The 23,209-nt window shown below is 42.8% G+C and overlaps 1 protein-coding gene and 1 pseudogene across 1 annotated transcript in view; one reads left to right on the top strand and one right to left on the bottom strand.

Moving 5' to 3' along the window:
* The window catches only part of LOC115134408 (transmembrane protein 117-like), a 62,921-nt gene that overhangs the window by 28,800 nt on the left and 10,912 nt on the right, over window positions 1-23,209 (bottom strand). Inside the window, exon 3 of the mRNA XM_029668340.2 lies at window positions 6,394-6,526. Coding sequence (XP_029524200.1) covers window positions 6,394-6,526 — 133 coding nt within the window. The remainder of the gene's footprint in view (window positions 1-6,393; window positions 6,527-23,209) is intronic.
* On the top strand, window positions 15,032-16,068 carry LOC135573434 (P2Y purinoceptor 1-like; annotated as a pseudogene).

Genomic DNA, 23,209 nt, shown 5'->3' with positions numbered 1-23,209 from the left:
GGGGTCGTTATTACAGTGCAATTACATATGTTAATTATTCATTACAACTGTATTGTGTTTAATTGTAATCATTCATAGTTACACTGTAACAACATGTAACTGGTGGTAACTGCAGTCCGTAATTATAGGGGTGTAACAACGACTGCTTGCTACAAAAGTTCAAAAGTCTCCGACAGCATCCCAACGCACCATATTTCAGCCTGCACAAACCACGTGATCGGTTTTAGCCAATTGAAAACCAACCACCTCATTGACATGACTCTGCAGAAACACATCCCATGTGATGGATGAGCCTATCTAGACACGAGCAAATTGTGAAGGTGTTTGGTGCAAGTCAAATAAGGTCATTCTGGTTAGTCTACAGCCCTTTAGCGACTCAAAACGTGTGTTTTTTTTAATAGTACTCGTTATGGATTTATGAAACAAGGCAACTAATTACGATATAACATTATATATGTTGTATAGGTAAAGTTGGATGGAGACAAAAGCAGGTACGCTTACTGGAGTCCCTACAGAGGAGGCCGCTGACAGCTCTGATAAGGTCAGGCTCATAGCAGATCAGGATGTTGAGGAAGAGGACCATGAAGGCATTTGTTGATTTGCAGAGGCCTAATATACACTGAGTGTACAAAACATTAGGAACCTTCCTAATATTGAGTTGCACAGCCTCAAACGTTGTGTGGCATGGCCTCTAACAAGGTGTCGAAAGAGTTCCACAGGGGTGCTGGCCCATGTTGACTTCAATCTTTCCCACAGTTGTGTCAAGTTGGCTGGATGTCCTTTGGGTGCTTGACCATTCTTGATACACACGGGAAACTGTTGAGTGTGAAAAACTCAACCGCTTTGCAGTTCTTGCCACAAACTGGTGACACAAACCTTCTAACATACCCTGCTCAAAAGCACTTAAATCTTATGACTTGCCCATTCACCCTCTGAATGGCACACATACACAATCCATGTCTCAATTGTCTCATGGTTTAAAAATCTCCTCCCCTTCATCTACACTGATTGAAGTGGATTTAAGTGACATCAAAAGGGATCATAGCTTTCACCTGGTCAGTCTGTGTTCAGTCTGTGTTCTAATGTTTTGTAGGTCTATGTTTTTTTTGTTTTTTAAATTCTCAGGCTTTCTCTCCTCTCTCTCAAAAACATGATGCAAATATTAAAGATTACAACCTAGTTAGGAATTCTCATGCGTGACAGGAGTCACGGTTGTGGGTTTCAATACGATTGGGTCTTGATAGGAAAATAGCCTAGGCTCTAAGACAGGAGAAGATATAATTGACCCTCATGCCTCTCTTTAATGTCTGTGAATTGTGCATAGGCCTATCAAATTTGTGACTGTCTGAAGAGTCACAATGACAGCTCAGAGGCACACATTATTTTATAAGCTATAGGCCTACTGTAGGGTGTCCTGTAGGGTATTTATTACAGTTTTTCTCAATTGCTAAAACACTCAAACCCATTGGCTGTACAAAGTTCTCAGTTGCCTTGACTCATTTAGCTAATTATGCAGTCTGTTGTCAATACCTTAAACAATTTCGATTAAAAATGTACTTCTCCCTGAGAATTGTATGTTTTGAACAATGTGTTTTCTATTTTTCGGTGTATTGTTTACTGACTGCTTGAGAGTGTATATCATTTTGATCACTTTGTTTATGATTTGAGAGCAGTGTTTGATTTTGAACACAGGTAAAACTGTTTTGAGGCAAATGTTTCATTTTGCAAGAGGAGTCAAAGGTTATGTACATAGTGCTTGAAGATGAGGTTTTGTGTTTAATGTTTTCAGGAAATGGAGCAAAGTTTCAGAAATTGTGTTTTAGCAATTGAGTCATGTGTGCAGTCCGGCAGTGTCAATTATGCGTGAGCTTGAATTTATGGCGACTTTGTGTGATCTAAATACGCTACGCTTCCATTCGACCACCTGTTTGGATAATGTGCTATTGAATTTTCTGCTAATCTTATGGTGCACATGTTGTGTAGGGTCTGCATTAGTGCCGACATTGGAACAAGATGTTGTAATTTCCCGGCTCTTGTTATTACATTTTTTCGGGAAATGTGAAGTGTTCCCGCGACAGTTCCGGGATCCTGGTTACCCATGTTAATCCCTAGTCTGGAGAGCTCTAAATCCTGATCCTGGTTACCCATGCTAATCCCTAGTCTGGAGAGCTCTAAATCCTGATCCTGGTTACCCATGCTAATCCCTAGTCTGGAGAGCTCTAAATCCTGATCCTGGTTACCCATGTTAATCCCTAGTCTGGAGAGCTCTAAATCCTGATCCTGGTTACCCATGTTAATCCCTAGTCTGGAGAGCTCTAAATCCTGATCCTGGTTACCCATGTTAATCCCTAGTCTGGACAGCTCTAAATCCTGATCCTGGTTACCCATGTTAATCTCTAGTCTGGAGAGCTATAAATCCTGATCCTGGTTACCCATGTTAATCCCTAGTCTGGACAGCTCTAAATCCTGATCCTGGTTACCCATGTTAATCCCTAGTCTGGACAGCTCTAAATCCTGATCCTGGTTACCCATGTTAATCCCTAGTCTGGACAGCTCTAAATCCTGATGGACACATTTAACATCGAGGTAAAGACATGTCGCTCTCATCATTTAGCATCTTTTTTATTACTCGATTTGAATAAGTAACAATAGGTCATTTCGAGTGAATATATTCCTGCCGTTGAATCAAACTCAGTGCAGTCGGAAAGGTCCAAGAAATGAAAGCATCTCAATGAGCTTGGGGTCAGGGACAGCACACAGTGACAGGTCAGAGAGATAGCAGGAGACAGACACACCTCCCCCACAGCCACACACACAGACTTCTTCAGATGGGTGTGAGATGGGAACAATATGTGGTATGTGGGGGCAGACCAGCCGAGCAACGTCTCCCACAGCGCTCCATCGCGGTTGGCTGCAGAGCGCAAGGCATCGTGGTGTGTTTTCTCAAAGACATAATTATTCTGAGGTAGACCAATGCCAGCAGATAGACTTAACACAGTCTTGGCAATAACTGTGCCTTGTCCTCTCTGAACAAAAAAGAAAAGGGAAAATAGCATTCATTCCCACCCAGAGGCGTCCTATCCTAAACACCACAGAGGGATGTTATAGTACTTCTCTTTTATGCTTTGCCTCAGTAAAATTACAACGACCTCATATTGAATGAAGGAACGGGAAAGATGGATGCAGAAAAGATTTGGACATGGATCAAAAGACTTAAGTTTTACTGCACCATCCTTCCTCCTCCTTCCCTCCTTCCCTCCCCTCTCGGATAATTGCTGCATTGGCTCCATTCAGAGCCTCGAGCCCATCTCATCTGAGGTGCATCCCGGTCCTGCCTGGCAGAGTGTGAAAACACTGCTCTTACAGGTCCGTCTTCAACAGAGATGTAAACACTAATCGTCTCTGGCAGAGCCCTGGCCTTCAGAAGACACAGAGGAGGAGCAGGGAACAGAACAGTCAGGAGAAAAAGTAGAGGAGTAGAGCAGAGAAAGGGCGGGCTGGCTCCTACTGCCTCTTGGCGAGCTGATGGCTCCTACTGCCTCTTGGCGAGCTGATGGCTCCTACTGCCTCTTGGCGAGCTGATGGCTCCTACTGCCTCTTGGCGAGCTGATGGCTCCTACTGCCTCTTGGCGAGCTGATGGCTCCTACTGCCTCTTGGCGGGCTGATGGCTCTTACTGCCTCTTGGCGGGCTGATGGCTCCTACTGCCTCTTGGCGAGCTGATGGCTCCTACTGCCTCTTGGCGAGCTGATGGCTCCTACTGACTCTTGGCGAGCTGATGGCTCCTACTGCCTCTTGGCGAGCTGACGGCTCCTACTGCCTCTTTGCGGGCTGATTGCTCCTACTGCCTCTTGGCGGGCTGATGGCTCCTACTGCCTCTTGGCGTGCTGATGGCTCCTACTGCCTCTTGGCGAGCTGATGGCTCCTACTGCCTCTTGGCGGGCTGATGGCTCCTACTGCCTCTTGGCGGGCTGATGGCCCCTACTGCCTCTTGGCGGGCTGATGGCCCCTACTGCCTCTTGGCGAGCTGATGGCTCCTACTGCCTCTTGGCGGGCTGATGGCTCCTACTGCCTCTTTGCGGGCTGATTGCTCCTACTGCCTCTTGGCGGGCTGATGGCTTCTACTGCCTCTTGGCGGGCTGATGGCTCCTACTACCTCTTGGCGGGCTGCTGGCTCCTACTGCCTCTTGGCGGGCTGATGGCTCCTACTACCTCTTGGCGGGCTGATGGCTCCTACTACCTCTTGGCGGGCTGATGGCTCCTACTACCTCTTGGCGGGCTGATGGCTCCTACTACCTCTTGGCGGGCTGATGGCTCCTACTACCTCTTGGCGGGCTGCTGGCTCCTACTGCCTCTTGGCGGGCTGATGGCTCCTACTGCCTCTTGGCGGGCTGATGGCTCCTACTGCCTCTTGGCGGGCTGATGGCTCCTACTGCCTCTTGGCGGGCTGATGGCTCCTACTGCCTCTTGGCGGGCTGATGGCTCCTACTGCCTCTTGGCGGGCTGATGGCTCCTACTGCCTCTTGGCGGGCTGATGGCTCCTACTGCCTCTTGGCGGGCTGATGGCTCCTACTACCTCTTGGCGGGCTGCTGGCTGGATGCGTTCACTTGCTTTACAACAGCACCATCTATCTTTCTAATTAGACGCTTACAGCCTGAAATGGCTAGGTAATGTCATTGGAACTCTCATTTCAGAGGCACTTTGAAATGTCTGAAGGACTATTCATTGTTATGTCTAGTTGACATGACCAATTGAAAGTGCCTAGCTCGTTATGTCTGCACCGTATCCCTGTTCTTTCAGTGCTTAGGCTCCATCACTCACAGTGAGGACTAAGTGATTATTCCCATGGTGTAGTAGGATGACATGCTCTCAGACTCCAACAGAAAGATGGCCACCAAAATACGATAAAGGTCTCAAGACAGCAGCTATTAGAACACACATCCAATAGACTAAGGCTGGGTGATATACACTGAGTGTACAAATGATTATGAACACCTGCTCTTTCCATGACATGGACTGACCAGGGTCATGCAACTCAATATTATGTTCTTAATGTTTTGTACACTCAGTGTATACTGGGTTTTTACAATACAGTCTATAACAATATTAAGATACAGTGCTAAATTAAATTAAAAGTACAAATTGCACTAGTTCACTGTTTTAAAACCATCAGAATGGAGAAAGCCCATTAAAATCACATAGAATTCATTCATTTGTTGCCATTCAAGGCTCATGCACTACTCATAAAACATATTTAGAACTTGTATTAATCAGAAACATAAAACAAACCAATACCAGCATACTATTAAAAAAAAATGGGAATATCGCCCAGCCCTCCCATAGACATGCACAGACACACACTTCTGTCACTGCTCAAAGCAGTACAGGCACTATATCAGACATGTGAAAGCATGAAATAGGAGAGTGGTAAAGAGAAATAATCTTTGTGACAGACACACTCAGAGAGACTGTAAATGTAACTTTTTCCTGAGCGGGCAAAATTTATCGTATCATCGGACTTCCTGCTCCGCGGAGTCTTTGCGTTTCCCTTCCTCAATCAACCAGAAAGAGCAGACATGATGGATGTCACTGTCCCAGCTCTGGCCAGTGTGACTGATAGCCTGATTATACAAGCATATCCCCCTCCCCTGTATAGAACAACAACACCTTACCGCTGGCAATATTAACCGGCTTGTCCAACCTTATGGATGGCGGAGTGCTTTTGTTGCTTATTGAAATGTGTTATATGACTGATCTTATTATGGCCAGGCTACTTCAAATCACAGCTTGTGTTAGCAATAGCTTGTGTTAGCAATAGCTTGTTTTAGCAACAGCTTGTTTTAGCAACAGCTTGTGTTAGCAACAGCTTGTGTTAGCAACAGCTTGTGCCATGCAAATGTTATACAACCAAAACAAACACATGGTAAATCATAAGCCCTCGACCTCGCAGCTGGCTGGATAAAAGGATACATTTTCTATCTCAGACTGACTGCCACATCACAATGCTCAAATGGATTCCTGTCACTGGCTTGATGTGTGTAACTGACATATCTCTGCAGCTGGTTACCCACTAAGTGTAGGTAAACCAGTGGAGTAGAAGGTAAAGGGGAAGCCATCTTGACTGATGTAATCAATAAACCAAGATGGCCGACTTGATCATCATTGAAGTGTTATGGTGGTGCTGAAGTTGAGCTTTCAGGTGCCCTCCCTTCACTCCATCTCCTCCAACCACGACTCAAAGTCTCGACGTGATTGATCAGACTGAGACTGAGCCTCCGCTCAGGTGAGACGTTTGGATCTATCACGCGGTTAACTCGAAGAGAGAGAGAGAGGTTCTAACAAATTGAAGCAGTGAGAGAATGAGAGAGAAGGATGAGACATTGAGTGGCTTACCCCATGCTTCCTGCCATCAGGAGGATCAGGTTGTAGATGTGTGAGAAGATGAAGAGGAAGAGGATGGTGCTGAAGAACATGGTCATCCAGGAGCCGTGATCCTCACGGAACATTTTCAGACGCAGATAACGACCTATATGAGGGCATGAGGAGAAGACACCTGTTCAGTGGCAGGCTCCATTCACAGGGCAGTCTATTCCCTCAGTCAGTTAGTGGCTGTGTCCCAAATGGCACCATGTTCCCTATATAGTGCACTACTTTTGACCAGAGTACTTTTTACCAGGGCCCCTGGTCAAAAGAAGTGCACTATATAGGGAATTGGGAATAGGGTACTGTTTTAGATGCAACACTGAACCAGGACATATGATGAAAGTATGGGCTATGTTCATACACATCAATAACCATTCAATCTGTTAGAAACTCACCCTTTAAGTATTGTAATGATGATTAAAGATCATTCTTTTCTGTGACCAACTTTTTATTTAGTTTTATAGAAAAAAAATCATAGTTACAGGTTCCACCAAAAATATAATAAATCCATTTAAAGATAGCCATCTTAGAGTCAACATATTTTTTGCAGGAGTGCTGCCTGTCAGCAGTAATCTTCTCTGAGATTCAAGGGACTATCAACGTTAAGTAACATAATAGATGGAAAGCATTGAATATTTCAATTCATGCACTTCCAAATTAATTTTGTAACTTTTCCCCAGAAGCATTTAACTACAAGGTACTCCCTGTGCCTACCTGAACTCCCTGTGACTACCTGAACCCCCTGTGCCTACCTGATTTAGGGGACACAGTGAACAGTTGGGGCCAATTTGATCTTAAAACTTTCTTCTGGTGTTAAATAAAGTCTGTGAACTATTGTCTGTGAACAATTGATAGTCTGGATTATAGGATACCAAGGTCATATTGTTACATTTCATCTGTGGGCCATACTTTTTTAATGGTTAGCTCAGAATGTGAGCTTTCTAAAGTTGTTTATATATTATATTTATTTATTTATTTATACATCCCATCATTGGATGTTTCTGTATTTGGGTTTCCCAAGGAACTCCATAGGCCAGCATAGCTGACCTAAATTGTAAATATAACAAATTTGTTGCCTGGTAATGTGCATGTATCTTTCAAATCTTGGAATGTTCTAAAACCATGACTGTCCATGTTATTGATAAGGGTACGGATTCCGCATTTGGACCATTAGAGGGATACAAAAGGCCTCAAGGCATTATTGTGAAATGTCGGGGCATGGATGCCATTTTGATTCCCAGTTACATTGTTTTTCTAACAGAAATAGTGTGAGCAATAATAGGATTAAAGAGTCGTTTACGGGATATATCAGTGAAGACCACCTCTTCCAGGGTCATAGGACACACAATATTTTGCTCAATACTCAGCCAGAAGAGTCATGTCTAAACCAATTCAGGAAGGCGTGAAACGCTAAAGCCTGAATATACACTTTAAAGTGTTGTACAGATAGTCCTCTTTAGTCTTTCCCTCTTTGTATACTTATTAATTTTTTTCTGGGATCGTTTGCCTTCCCATATACAGTTGAAGTCGGAAGTTCACATACACCTTAGCCAAATAGATTTAAACTCAGTTTTTCACAATTCCTGACATTGAATCCTAGCAAGAATTCCCTGTCTTAGGTCAGTTAGGATCACCATGTGAAATGTCAGAATAGTAGTAGAGAGAATGATTTATTTCAGCTTTTATTTCTTTTATCACATTCCCAGTGGGTCAGAAGTTTACATATACTCAATTAGTATTTGGTAGCATTGCCTTTAAATTGTTTAACTTGGGTCAAACATTTCAGGTAGTCTTCCACAAGCTTCCCACAATAATTTGGGTGAATTTTGGCCCATTCCTCCTGACAAGAGCTGGTGTAACACAATTGTGATACAGTGAATTACAAGTGAAATAATCTGTCTGTAAACAATTGTTGGAAAAATTACTTGGTGTCATGCACAAAGTAGATGTCCTAACTGACTTGCCAAAACTATAGTTTGTTAACAAGACATTTGTGGAGTGGTTGAAAAACGAGTTTTAATGACTCCAACATAATTGTATGTAAACTTCCGACTTTAACTGTACATTTTAAAATTGCACTATGAATTTTGCACGATGAATTTTATCTCAATAGCCAGAAGGGGGAGCCATTGGAAGTATTGACCTACAGAAATTCAGCCGTGGCAATATTCATTTTGACAATAGATATACTTCAGGTTAAAGTAACTGGGATATTTTTCCATCTATTGAGTTCAGATTGAAATCAAATCAAAATCAAATCAAATGTATTTGTCACATACACATGGTTAGCAGGTGTTAATGCAAGTGTTACATCAAGATACATTACATTACATCAAGATGGCAAGATGCAGTAGATGGTATAGCATACAGTATATACATATGAGATGAGTAATGTAGGGTAAGTAAACATTATATAATATAAAGTGGCTAGTGATAAATTGATTACATAAATGTTTCCATTATTAAAGTGGCTGGAGTTGATTCAGTATGTTGGCAGCAGCCACTCAATGTTAGCGATGGCTGTTTAACAGTCTGATGGCCTTGAGATAGAAGCTGTTTTTCAGTCTCTTTGTCCCCACTTTGATGCACCTGTACTGACCTCGCCTTCTGGATGATAGCGGGGTCAACAGGCAGTGGCTCGGGTGGTTGTTGTCCTTGATAATCTTTATGGCCTTCCTGTGACATCGGGTGGTGTAGGTGTCCTGCAGGGCAGGTAGTTTGCACCCGGTGATGCGTTGTGCAGACCTCACTACCCTCTGGATAGCCTTCCGATTATGGGAGCAGCTGCCGTACCAGGCGGTGATACAGCCCGACGGGATGCTCTCGAAAGTGCATCTGTAAAAGTTTGTGAGTGTTTTGGTGACAAGCCAAATTTCTTCAGCCTCCTGAGGTTGAAGAGGCGCTGCTGTGACTTCTTCACCACGCTGTCTGTGTGGGTGGACCATTTAAGTTTGTTCGTGATGTGTACGCCGAGGAACTTAAAACTCTCCACCCTCTCCACTACTGTCCTGTCAATGTAGATTGGGGGCTGCTCCCTCTGCTGTTTCCTGAAGTCCATGATCATCTCCTTTGTTTTGTTGACATTGAGTGCGAGGTTATTTTCCTGACACCACACTCCGAGGGCCCTCACCTCCTCCCTGTAGGCCGTCTCGTCGTTGTTGGTAATCAAGCCTACCACTGTCGTGTCGTCTGCGAAATTGATTAAGTTGGAGGCGTGCATGGCCACGCAGTCGTGGGTGAACAGGGAGTACAGGAGAGGGCTGAGAATGCACCCTTGTGGGGCCCCAGTGTTGAGGATCAGCAGGGTGGAGATGCTGTTACCTACCCTAATCACCTGGGGCGGCCCATCAGGAAGTCCAGGACCCAGTTGCACAGGGCGGGGTCGAGACCCAGGGTCTCGAGCAACAAAATGGAGTCGTGGTCAGCTTTTCCGAAGGGAGGGCGGTGGAGGGCCTTACATGCGTCGCGGAAGTTAGAATAACAGTGGTCTAGGGTTTTGCCAGCCCTGGTAGCACAATCGATATGCTGATAGAATTTGGGGAGACTTGTTTTCAGATTAGCCTTGTTAAAATCCCCGGCTACAATAAATGCAGCCTCAGGATATGTGGTTTCCAGTCCAATGAAGTTCTTTCAGGGTCGGCATTTGATTGTGAGGAATTCTAAGTCAGGTGAACAAAAGGACTTGAGTTCCTGTATGTTGTTATGATCACACCATGTCTCGTTTACCAGAGAGATGCTTGTTTCTGTCGGCGCGATGTGTGAAGAAACTAGGTGGCTGTAGCGACTCAGATAGCCTGTCTTGAGTGAGCCATGTTTCCGTGAAAACAAAGAACGTTACAGTCTCTGATGTCTCTCTGGAAGGCAACCCTTGCTCGGATTTCGTCTACCTTGTTGTCAAGAGACTGGACATTGGCGAGTAGTATGCTCGGGAGCGGTGCGCGATGTGCCCGTCTGACTTGAGCGTTCTGTTAAAGTTTCTGCCAATGGTTTTATTTAATTAAGGAAATATATATACTCCCAAATATTTAAAATGGGAAACGATTGGGGTTCCATGAGTAGAGATGGAGTCCGTCCTCCATCGGGGTCTTGAGAGGCAGTAGGGCTAACTTGGTTAGATTCATTTTAGAATTTGAGATTAATCTAAATGTATATACGATCTTCAATGCGTTTGGGAGCGATTGAGATACATTGTCTAGATAGAGTAAAATATTGTCTGTGTATAATGAAATGAAATTGTCAGTAGACTTGAGAGAAATTGGTGTTATTTCCTTCGATTTATGCATTTCCTGGGCCAGAGGTTCCATGGATAATACAATTGAATCTCCTTATCTGCTGCTTCCAGTGATTCTAAACAGAGCAGTGCAGATACTGCCTGTTATGACTATGGCTGAGGGATTGACATTTTTTTATCTTTGATTGATTCATTTGGATTCTGATAGTAATTCCCCTGTTTCAAATTCAACAGTTGATTAAAGAACATTATGAAGCACCATTTCCTCCTTTGAAACAGATTTTCACTGCAATTTATTTTGGTGATGAACTAAGCCTTGCCAAATGAACTTGAGTGTTCTAAAATGGTACCTGTTTAGTACATAAAGTCAGAGAATATCACTGGTCGGTGCTCTTTGGTATATCACAGACCACATCATGTTTTCCACAAACTCTTTTCAGCAATCTGAATGAGACCCTGTTGTGTTCTGGCTGGCTGGCTGGCTTGTGTTCCACGAGGACAGTTCAGCATGATTAGATTGATTATGCAGACATTTATGACCTGTGGTGTTTTTCCATTCTTCTGGTTGGGAATCAAATTACTAGGAAAGATCTCTCTGCTAGAGCATGAGATTGATTCAGATAGTCCACCTTATGCCCTGAATACATAATCACAGCAGGCCTCTGGTGCCAGAGATCCTCTATACAGTTGATGAAATTCCATTACACCACTGTTCTTCTGGATTTGAATGAATCGATCGGTTTAGCTAATGCAAGGATGGACTGCGTTGCTCACAAAATGATCAACTAAGTGCACAGTTCGTATCATTTTGACAGCCATCTACATCAGACGAAATGTTATTTGTGGCAATAATAGGAATAGATGTCAACCAAGCAACTTAATCCATACGACAACACAACACTAATCATACACATGTTGCAAGTAGTGGCTTAAACCAATGTCACTGCAAAACAGAAAATGATAATTCATTGGATATGTATAATCAAACTGTAGCTAGTGTGTATAACAGAATGTTCTATCTCCCTCCTGCTGCTCGGTGCTCATACAGTACAATGCCAGTCTGTCCCGTGTCATTGGCCCTGACCCCAAGTCCTCTTTCCCCACAGGGAGGCTGTACTGTTGCTAACACAAGCAGCAGGCTTTCGCTCCTTCTGATTTCCCCTCAGAAAGCTCAGCCAGTGCCGATACCAGCATAGCAGCACCATGCTCTCAGGCACAACTCCTTGTTTTGGTCTCCCCCAGTCAGTCAGGCTATTTTAGAGATACAGCCCCTGGGGGTAGTGTTTTGTTGTGTCAATACTCAGACGTTCGAGACAGGACACCACTGCTCCATTTATTTCCACATTACCACAAGGCCATGCTCCCTCTCTCTGAACGCCTTACATGCTGTTCGATCTCAGCTCGCTCACCTCATTCTCCCCATAAAACCAAAGCCGCTGCGACTGCCTCAGAGAGGTGGAGTCCCCGAATGCTGTTTTACGACCATAATGAATGACACTTCTGTCTCTCCAGGCATTGCCCTGGGTTTTCATACTGCAATGCATTCTTATACAGCCGTTGATACAGCAGACAAATTAAGGTCTCCACTACATAAAGCACCATGTACTGTATAAGATAGTGCAAAGAAGAGGTGGAATACCATTTACATACAGAACAAAGAGATTAAATTGGCTACATTCCCTGTCACCAAATTGTGTTTAACCCCATTCAAACAGTTGTGAAGTGGTAGATGCATCGATGTGCAGGTGCCTAGCTAGTGTGGTTTGTGGTATTTCGAGGTTCATCACAGCTCCATAATTGAATTGGTTTGCACGGATGAACTTAATTGCCTGTAGTGCCAATGAGCCCCAGCTCTGCAGCGTGTGTACCAGCAGATCTGACTCTTAAAGTCGCCAGCGCAGCCAGCTAGCACGGTGGCGAGCTCCCTTCTCGGAGCCAATCAGTGTAGGATTTAACTAGGGGTGATTCAAGATTATTCAGCGGACTGCCTTGAGTCACCACACCTCCCCTCCTTAGAGAGGCCCGATAACGAGTGATTCATGAGCCACTTCTACACTGTTCAGCTAGGCTGGACACACAAACATGCACACAGGCATGCACACTGGCACACACACACTTCCATTTCTCCAGATGTTGGTCGCCTATCAAAATTCAAATATGTGTGGTTGTCTCCATCTAGTGGTGATATAGTGATAGTACCACAGAACTGACAGAACTGATGCTGAATTGGAGAAAAAAAAGGTCTCCTTCAATTACACAGGATTCATACTGACCACCATCTAAATGTGATGTGGAAATCGTTAAATGTGATACGCGCATGACCACGGTGGTTTCCACTGTTTAAATCTAGCAGACCAGTGGAATAATGAATTATAATTTGACATTAAACAAAGGTCATGGCACCAAAACAGGATTTGAAAAGACGCGAGAGAAGAAAAAACCACTCCAATCCGGTTGGTTAACAAGCAGGCACGTTGGTGCCAGACAGCTAAAATACAAACACACCGTGACAAACTGGAGCAGGCAATCAATCAAACACACACAGACACACAGTGGGAGTCACAGCCCCAGACTGATGAAAAGGACACAGCTGGTGGAGGTGTTCTGACTGACTGACTGAAGGAGGCCTGAGACCCAAGCACGGTCTCTCCTGTCATCATGATACCAATCATCAATAACTCTCTGCTTATTAAACAGGGTAAGAACTCTCATTATTTCACACTCACTTTATGATTCAGATACATAATGATGAATACATGTAAGGATACATACACGTTGTATTTTTTCCCCCAATATGACTGTAGTTTGTGGCCACCAAAACAGTATTTATGGTTTAATGTGTTCTTTTGAATGGGTATAATCTTCATTTTCTATCATATGTTTTTCAGTATGTTTGGAAAGTTTTTAGTTTGTGTGAAAGACCCCATAAAAATGTTAAATGTCCACATAACAAAAAAAATGACTTAAAAACCTCACAATAGTGAAAACCTTTAGGGTATGCCACATGAAGATCAGAACTTGTCTTTGCAACTCTGAAAATAGAAAACTCTTCTGGCAGTCTGTTGAAATGTGATCAAAGTAATTGTCACCTTCTGCTTGTGTGGTCAACACAAGGGTCATTCCACAAAAATAGTGCCTCCTGATATTTTAAGTAGAAGTTGTGCACCACTATTTAATTTTAAAAGCGTTACATTAATATATCAAATGAAGTGCCCTTTATTATACACCACATGGGAAACTCAATAAATCAAACAATTGTATGAAATAAACCTTCTAAAGTGCAAAGATTCCCTCTGTGACTTTAAGGAGGAATTGAATCCACTTAATTAAGTTTTTCACTATCATTGTAAAGCCAAAGTTATTTGGTTGCTTTGACAAAGTCATTCAAGAAGATTATTATTTCTTTGTGTGATTTATGTGGTTAATGGTTCATTTACTGTCTGTTCCTCATTTTAAAGTCATCCCTGTTACATGAACTGAACTCTCTTTTTAAGATGGTGAAACTATTACTTTTTTCTATCAAAAGAAACATTGAACATCTAATAGTCAAATCATAGTGTAAAAGCAGGTGAGCTGGTTCTACTCTGTTCGGCCATTTTCGGGTGTTTTGGAGTAGAAAACTGAGTGGGTCGAGCATAACATGTCAACTCTGTTACCAACAGATAGTCAGGCTAGAAATGTTTTCACAATTGCACTTTTTTTGTGAAGCTTACATTCAATTGATACTCCCACACAACAAGCTTCAATTCCCCTGTCAAAGGGGGTTTCATGGCTGATTCAACATTAAGTCGTCAACCCTGTTAGGGTCAACCGTTACTTTATTTGGCACTTAATAGGTAATTACTACAGTCATTTTTTTATTTAACCTCTCGAGATGGGAAAAACGTGTTTATGAAGTTGAACATGTGGCTCTTTACAAAATAATGTTAAAATTAGGTGAAATCAAATGTTTTTGGGACCAAGTTAAACTTCTCAAAAGGCACCGAATTGGTGACACTACCCTTCAATAGCCAGTCTCTGATTGAAGGCAAACAATGTGTTTCCATATTGGAGTGGAATCCAGGGTTAATTATTCCCAGCACATGCAGTACAACAGCCAGGCTGTCACTTCCTGGTGACTGGGCACAGGACTGAGGGGGTGGACGGGGCTGAGAGTGTTTAGAGACAGACAGGCAGGCGACTCTACATTAATCTATTTATGATAATGGTATATCCTCGCTGACTCTTGGCTAGAATAACCTTGATGTGGATAAATTGAAATGCAAAGTAATTATATATGGCATGAAAGACCACCCTTGATACTACTTAACATATTTTGTTTTTATACTGTATTAAGTGATCTTGTAAAATGCCCCATCCCATAACATGTTTTTTAAAATGGCCATCTATTGTCTTTCCTCAGCCCACACAGTGCCATTCCTGCCCCTGAACCAGTCGGAGGCGTTCTGCAGTCGGTTTGAGAATGGCCAGTGGTACTGCTACATCATCTTGGTCCTCTTCACCTTTGCCCTGCCCCTGGGCATCCTGGGTAACGTGGCAGCAGTGCTAAACTATACCTGCTTCAGGAGGACCAGCAGTCTGTCCACCAGCAACGTGTTCCTACTCAACCTGGCCCTGTGTGACTCAGCCTGGACCCTCACCCTGCCCTTCACCATCTACTTCAGCCTCCAGAGGTCCTTCCACAGGGACATCCAGATCTTCTGCCAGCTCAAGAAGATCTTCTTCAACATCAACATCTACGGGAGTATCTTCTTCCTCACTCTGATCAGCTTCGACCGTTACGCCGGCACCGTGCACCCCATCAGCTCCCTCAGGTGGTGGGACGCTTGTAAAGCCAAGCTCTGCTGCGCCTGCGTCTGGATCTTCCTCTTCCTGGGCTGCATCCCCGAGCTCTTTGTGACCTTCGTCTTGCAGAGACCGGGAACATGACCGTGTGCATGGACCACATCCAGGGTCCATTCGTCTTATTCAAAACCATGTCCATCATCAAGACTCTGGTGGGCTTCGCCTTGCCGTTCAGTGTCATGCTGGTCTTCTACGGGATGACGGTGCAGGTTTTACGGGGCCTCCCTCGGGGGAAGAGGAGAGGTGGTGGGGGTCAGTGGGTGGGGAAGCCCCTGATGCTCATCACCGCAGCTCTGCTGGTGTTTGTGGTGTCCTTCGTGCCCTACCACGTCATGATGATGACCCTGGTGTTTATGAGGATCAATGACCAGGTGACTCCGGCCAACGTGCACGTTCTCTATGCCTCCTATGAGTTCTTTGAGGCCATGTGTAGTGTGAGCAGCTGCCTGGACCCAGTACTGTACATCCTGGCCAGTGACAGGTTCCAGAAGAGACTGCAGGCCCTCAGGAGGGGCCAATATAGGGGACTGTGCTGTAGGCGTAGCAGGAGGGTAGCGGTGGAGGGCTGACGAAGGATAGAGTCTCCTACCATAGTTAGTTATCCTTATTCAATTAAATGAATTCATTAAATAAATAAAAAATGATGATCTAAAAATAGACATATTGACATGTCTCTGAGAGATTGCCTCTCACAACAGATATGCCATCCAAGTGTCTGTGTTCATCTAAAGAGCCTGAAAAAAGGGCTGAAAAAAATGGGGCCTTTGCCAGAATTGAACATGTTCAAGATAAAACAGAAACGGTAATGAGAGGAAATGTTGCGGTTGGGGAACTCAATATCCTCTGACATCAGAGATGCACTGACACAGAACACAGTGCCTTCAGAAAGCATTCACATCCCTTGACTTTTTTCACATTGTTTTACAAAGTGTGATTAAAATGGATTTAATTGCCATCTTTCTTCAACGATCTACACTAGAGGTCGACCGATTTATCAGAATGGCCGATTAATTAGGGCCGATTTCAAGTGTTCATAACAATTGTAAATCTGTATTTTTGGACACCGATTTGTCCATTTTCTTTTTTTTTACACTTTTATTTAACTAGGCAAGTCAGTTAAGAACACATTCTTATTTTCAATGACGGCCTAGGAACGGTGGGTTAACTGCCTTGTTCAGGGGCAGAACGAGAGATTTTGACCTTGTCAGCTCGGGGATTCAATCTTGCAACCTTACAGTTAACTAGTCCAACGCTCTAACCACCTGCCTCACATTGCACTCCATGAGGAGCCTGCCTGTTACGCGAATGCAGTAAGAAGCCAAGGTAAGTTGCTAGCTAGCATTAAACTTACCTTATAAAAAACAATCAATCAATCATAATCACTAGTTAACTACACATGATGATATTACTAGTTTATCTAGCGTGTCCTGTGTTGCATATAATAGATGCGGTGAGCATTCGCGAACCTAACCATAAACATCAATGTCTTTCTTAAAATCAATACACAAGTATATATTTTTAAACCTGCATATTTAGTTAATATTGCCTGCTAACATGAATTTATTTTAACTAGGTAAGTTGTGTCACTTCTCTTGCAACAGAGTCAGGGTATATGCAGCAGTTTGGGCCGCCTGGCTTGTTGCGAACTGTGTGAAGACTATTTCTTCCTAACAAAGACAGCCAACTTTGCCAAACGGGGATGATTTAACAAAAGTGCATTTGCGAAAAAAGCACAATCGTTGCACGACTGTACCTAACCATAAACACCAATGCCTTTCTTAAAATCAATACACAAAAGTATATATTTTTAAACCTGCATATTTAGCTAAAAGAAATCCAGGTTAGCAGGCAATATTAACCAGGTGAAATTGTGTCACTTCTCTTGCGTTCATTGCACGCAGAGTCAGGTTATATGCAACAGTTTGGGCCGCCTAGCTCTTTGCGAACTAATTTGCCAGAATTGTACGTAATTAGAACATAACATTGAAGGTTGTGCAATGTAACAGGAATATTTAGACTTATGGATGCCACACGTTAGATAAAATACGGAACGGTTCCGTATTTCACTGAAATAATAAACGTTTGTTTTCGAAATGATAGTTTCCAGATTCGACCATATTAATGACCTAAGGCTCGTATTTCTGTGTGTTATGTTATAATTAAGTCTATGATTTGATAGAGCAGTCTGACTGAGCGATGGTAGACACCAGCAGGCTCGTAAGCATTCATTCAAACTTTTGCCAGCAGCTCTTCGCAATGCTTCAAGCATTGAGCTGTTTATGACTTCAAGCCTATCAACTCCTGAGATTAGGCTGGTGTAACCAATGTGAAATGGCTAGCTAGTTAGCGGGGTGCGTGCTAATAGCGTTTCAAACATCACTCACTCTGAGACTTGAAGTAGTTGTTCCCCTTACTCTGCAAGGCTTTTGTGGAGCGATGGGTAACACTGCTTCGAGGGTGGGTTCCTGGTTGAGCCCAGGGAGGAGCGAGGAGAGGGACGGAAGCTATAATGTTACACTGGCAATACTAAAGTTCCTATAAGAACATCCAATAGTCAAAGGCATATGAAATACAAATGGTATAGAGGGAAATAGTCCTATAAATACTATATTAACTACAACCTAAAACCTCTTACCGTGGAATATTGAAGTCTCATGTTAAAAGGAACCACCAGCTTTCATATGTTCTCATGTTCGGAGCAAGGAACATAGACATTAGTTTTCTTACATGGCACATATTGCACTTTTACTTTCTTCTCCAACACTTTGTTTTTGCATTATTTAAACCAAATTGAACATGTTTCATTATTTATTTGAGGCTAAATTGATTTTATTGATGTATTATATTAAGTTAAAATAAGTGTTCATTCAGTGTTGTTGTAATTGTCATTATTACAAACAAATAAATAAAAATCGGCAGATTAATCGGTATCAGCTTTTTTGGTCCTCCAATAATCGGTATCGGTATTGGCGTTGAAAAATCATAATTGGTCGACCTCTAATCTACGCAAGATACTCTGTAATATCAAAGTGGAACAAAAATGGAAAAATAAAACGAATATATCTTGATTAGATAAGTGTTCAATCCCCTGAGTCAATCCATGTTAGATTCACCTTTGGCAGCGTGAGTCTTTCTGGGTAAGTCTCTAAGAGCTTTCCACACCTGGATTGTGTAACATTTGCCCATGAATCTTTTCAAAATTCTTCAAGCTCTGTCAAATTGGTTGTTGATTATTGCTAGACAACCATTTTCAGGTCTTGCCATAGATTTTCAAGCAGATTTACGTCAAAACTGTAACTTGGCCACTCAGGAACATTCACTGTCTTCTTGGTAAGCAGCTCTTATGTAGATTTGGTCTTGTGTTCAGGTTATTGTCCTGATGAAAGGTGAATTAATCTCACAGTCTGATGGAAAGCAGACTAACCCAGGTTTTTCACTAGGATTTTGTCAGTACTTCGCTCCATTCCTTTTCTTTTTTATCCTGAAACACTCCAGTCCTTAACGATTACAAGCATTCCCGTAACATGATGCACCCACCATTATGTTTGGAAATATGGAGAGTGGTTACAGTACATTCGGAAAGTGTTCAGATCCTTTCAATTTTCCACATTTTCTTACATTACAGCCTCATTCTAAAAATGATTAAATATTATTTTTGACTCAATATACACACACAATACCCCATAATGACGAAGTGAAAACAAGTTTAGACATTTTTGCACATGTATTAAATATAAAAAACTGAAATACTTTATTTACATAAGTATTCAGACCCTTTGCTATGAGACTCAAAATTGAGCTCAGGTGCATCCTGTTTCCATTGATCATCCTTGAAATGTTTCTACAACTTGATTGGAGTCCACCTGTGGTAAATTTAATTGATTGGACATGACTTGGAAAGACACACACCTGTCTATATAAGGTCCCACAGTTGACAGTGCACGTCAGAGCAAAAACCAAGCCATGAGGTTGAAGGAATTTTCCGTAGCGCTCTGAGACAGGATTATGTCGAGGCACAGATCTGGGGAAGGGTACCAAACATTTCTGCAGCATTGAAGGTCCCCAAGAACACAGTGGCCTCCATCATTCTTAAATGGAAGAAGTTTGGAAACACCAAGACTTCCTAGAGCTGGCAGCCTGGCCAAACTGAGAAATCAGGTGAGAAGGGCCTTGGTCAGGAAGGTGACCAAGAACCTGATGGTCACTCTGACAGAGCTCCAGAGTTCCTCTGTGGAGATGAGAGAACCTTCCAGAAGGACAACTATCTCTGCAGGACTTCATCAATCGGGCCTTTATGGTAGAATGACCAGATGGAAGCCAATCCTCAGTAAAATACACATGACAGCCCACTTGGAGTTTGCCAAAAGGCACCTAAATGACTCTCTGGTCTGATGAAACCAAGATTGAACTCTTTGGCCTGAACACCATGTGTCACGCCTGGATGAAACCTGCCACCATCACTACGGTGAATCATGGGGGTGGCAGCATCTTCTGTGTGGATGTTTTTCAGTGGCAGGGACTGGGAAACTAGTCAGGATCGAGGGAAAGATAAACAGAGCAATGTACAGAGAGCTCATTGATGAAAACCTGTGTCAGAGCGCTCAGGAACTCAGACTGTGATGAAGGTTCAGTTTCCAACAGGACGACAACCCTAAGCACAGCCTAGACAAAGCATGAGTGGCTTTGGGACAAGTCTCTGAATGTCCATGAGTGGCCCAACAGAGCCTGGACTTGAACCCGATCTAACATCTCTGGAGTGTCCTGAAAATAGCTGTGCAGCGACGCTCTCCATCCAACCTGACAGAGCTTGAGAGGATCTGCAGAGAAGAATGGGAGAAACTTCCCAAATACAGGTGTGCCAAGCTTGTAGCATCATACCCAAAAACACTGAAGGATGCAATCGCTGCCAAAGGTGCTTCAACAAAGTTCTGAGTAAAGGTTCTGAATACTTATGTAAATGTGATTTCATTTTTTTATAAAAACCTGTTTTTGCTTTGTCATTGTGGGTTATTGTGTTTACATTGATGAGGGGAATAAACACAATGTAATCCATTTTAGAATAAGGCTGTAACGTAACAAAATGTGGAAAAAGTTAAGGGGTCTGAATACTTTCCAAATGCACTGTATGTGTTGTAATGGATTTTCCCCAAAAATAACACTTTGTACCGAGGACAAAAAAATGCATTACTTTGCCACATTTCTTCCAATATTACTTCAATGCTTTGTTGCAAATAGGATGCATGTTTTGGAATATTTGTAATCTGTACAGGCTTCCTTATTTATAATCTGTCAATTAGGTTAATATTGTGGAGTAACTACAATGTTGTTGATCCATCCTCAGTTTTCTCCTATCACAGCCCTTCAACTCGGTAACTGTTAAAAGTCATTGGCCTCATGGTGAAATCCCTAAGCTGGTTCTGTCCTCTCCGACAACCGAGTTAGGAAGGACGCCTGTATCTTTGTAGTGATTGGGTGTATTCACCATGCTTAAAAAGGTATATTCCAATGTCTGTTTGTTTTTTTACCCATCTACCAATAGGTGCCCTTCTTTGCGAGGCATTGGAAAACCTCCCTGATCTTTGTGGTTGAATCTGTAATTGAAATGCACTGCTCGACTGAGGGACCTTACAGATAGTTGTACAGTGTCAAGAGAAAGTATGTGAACCCTGTGGAATTACCTGGATTTCTGCATAAATTGGTCATCAAATTTGATCTGATCTCCATCTAAGTCACAACAATAGACAAACATAGTGTGATTAAACCAATAACACATAAATTATTGTATTTTTCTTGTCTATATTGAATTCATCATTTAAACATTCACAGTGTAGGTTGGAAAAAGTATGTGAACCCCTAGGCTAATGACTAAGCTAATTGGAGTCAGGAGTCGGCTAACCTGGAGTTCAATCAATGAGATGAGATTGGAGAGATTGGTTAGAGCTGCCTTGCAGCAAAAACACTCACAAAATTATGAGTTTGCTATTCACAAGAAGCATTGCATGATGTGAACCATGCCTCAAACAAAAGAGATCTCAGAAGACCTAAGATTAAGAATTGTTGACTTGCATAAAGCTGGAAAGGGTTACAAAAGTATCTCTGAAAGCCTTGATGTTCATCAGTCCACGGTAAGGCAAATTGTCTATAAACGGAGAAAGTTCAGCACTTTTGCTACTCTCCTGCAAAGATGACTGCAAAAGCACAGCGCAGAATGCTCAATGTTAAGAAGAATCCTAGAGTGTCAGCTAAAGACTTACAGAAATCTCTGGAACATGCTAACATCTCTGTTGAAGAACCTACGATACGTAAAACACTAAACAAGATTGGTGTTCATGGAAGGACACCACGGAAGAAGCCACTGCTGTCCCCAAAAAAACATTGTCCCCAAAAAAACATTGCCGCTCGTCTAAAGATGGCAAAAGTGCACCTGGATTTTCCACAGCGCTACTGGCAAAATATTCTGTAGACAGATTAAATTACAGTTGAGTTGTTTGGAAGGAACAAACAACACTATGTGTGGAGTAAAAAAGGCACAGCACACCAACATCAAAACCAGTATGGTGGAGGGAGCATCATGGTTTGGGGCTGCTTTACTGCCTCAGGGCCTGGACAGCTTGCTATCAGCGACGGAAAAATAAATTCCCAAGTTTATCAAGACATTTTGCAGGAGAATGTTAGGCTATCTGTCCCCCAATTGAAGCTCAACAGAAGTTGGGTGATGCAACAGGACAACCACCCAAAACACAGAACTAAATCAACAACAGAATGGCTTCAACTGAAGAAAATACGTCCTGACCTCAACCGTTTGAGATGCTGTGGCATGAGCTCAAGAGAACAGTTCACACCAGACATCCCAAGAATTTTGCTGAACTGAAACAGTTTTGTATAGAGGAATGGTCCAAAATTCCTCCTGACCGTTGTGCAGGTCTGATGCCCAACTACAGAAAACATTTGGTTGAGGTTATTGCTGCCAAAGGAGGGTCAACCAGTTATTAAATCCAAGAGTTCACATACTTTTTCTTTCCACTGTATGTGTAGGGTACAAGATGTGGTCATTCAAAAATCACAGTAAACACTATTATTGCACACAGTGAGTCCATGCAACTTATTATGGGACTTGTTACTCCTGAACTTATTGTGGCTTGCCATAACAAAGGGGTTGAATATTTTTATTTAACCTTTAACTAGGCAAGTCAGATAAGAACAAATTCTTGTATACAATGACGGCCTACCCCAGCCAAACCATCCCCTAACCCAGATGACCCTGGGCCGATTGTGCACCGCCCTAACCCGGGACTCCCAATCCCAGCCGGTTATGATACAGCCTGGAATCGAACCAGGGTCTGTAGTGACGCCCTAATACTGAGATGCAGTGCCTTATAGACCGCTGCGCTACTCGGGAGCCCAACTCATATGACATTATGGGGTATTGTGGGTAGGCCAGTGACAGAAATCTATATTTAATCCATTTTAAATTAAGGCTGTAACACAACAAAATATGGAAAAAGCCAAGGGGTGTGAATACTTTCTGAAAGCACTGTAGGCTACTGCAGTCACAGACTGTTATTGTCACAGTGTTCCAGAGGAATAAAAACACCAACTGATCAAATATTTAGCTGCCAGTGACAGGGCACCGAGCTGGACATGGAATCAATCCAGGCATGAGATCAAATATTGAGCTTTGAAAAAAACAACCTTAGATTAATAAAGATA

This window comes from Oncorhynchus nerka, linkage group LG9a (genome assembly GCF_034236695.1).
Source record: "Oncorhynchus nerka isolate Pitt River linkage group LG9a, Oner_Uvic_2.0, whole genome shotgun sequence".
NCBI classification, from domain to species: domain Eukaryota; kingdom Metazoa; phylum Chordata; class Actinopteri; order Salmoniformes; family Salmonidae; genus Oncorhynchus; species Oncorhynchus nerka.
This window is presented reverse-complemented; position numbering and strand designations above follow the sequence as displayed.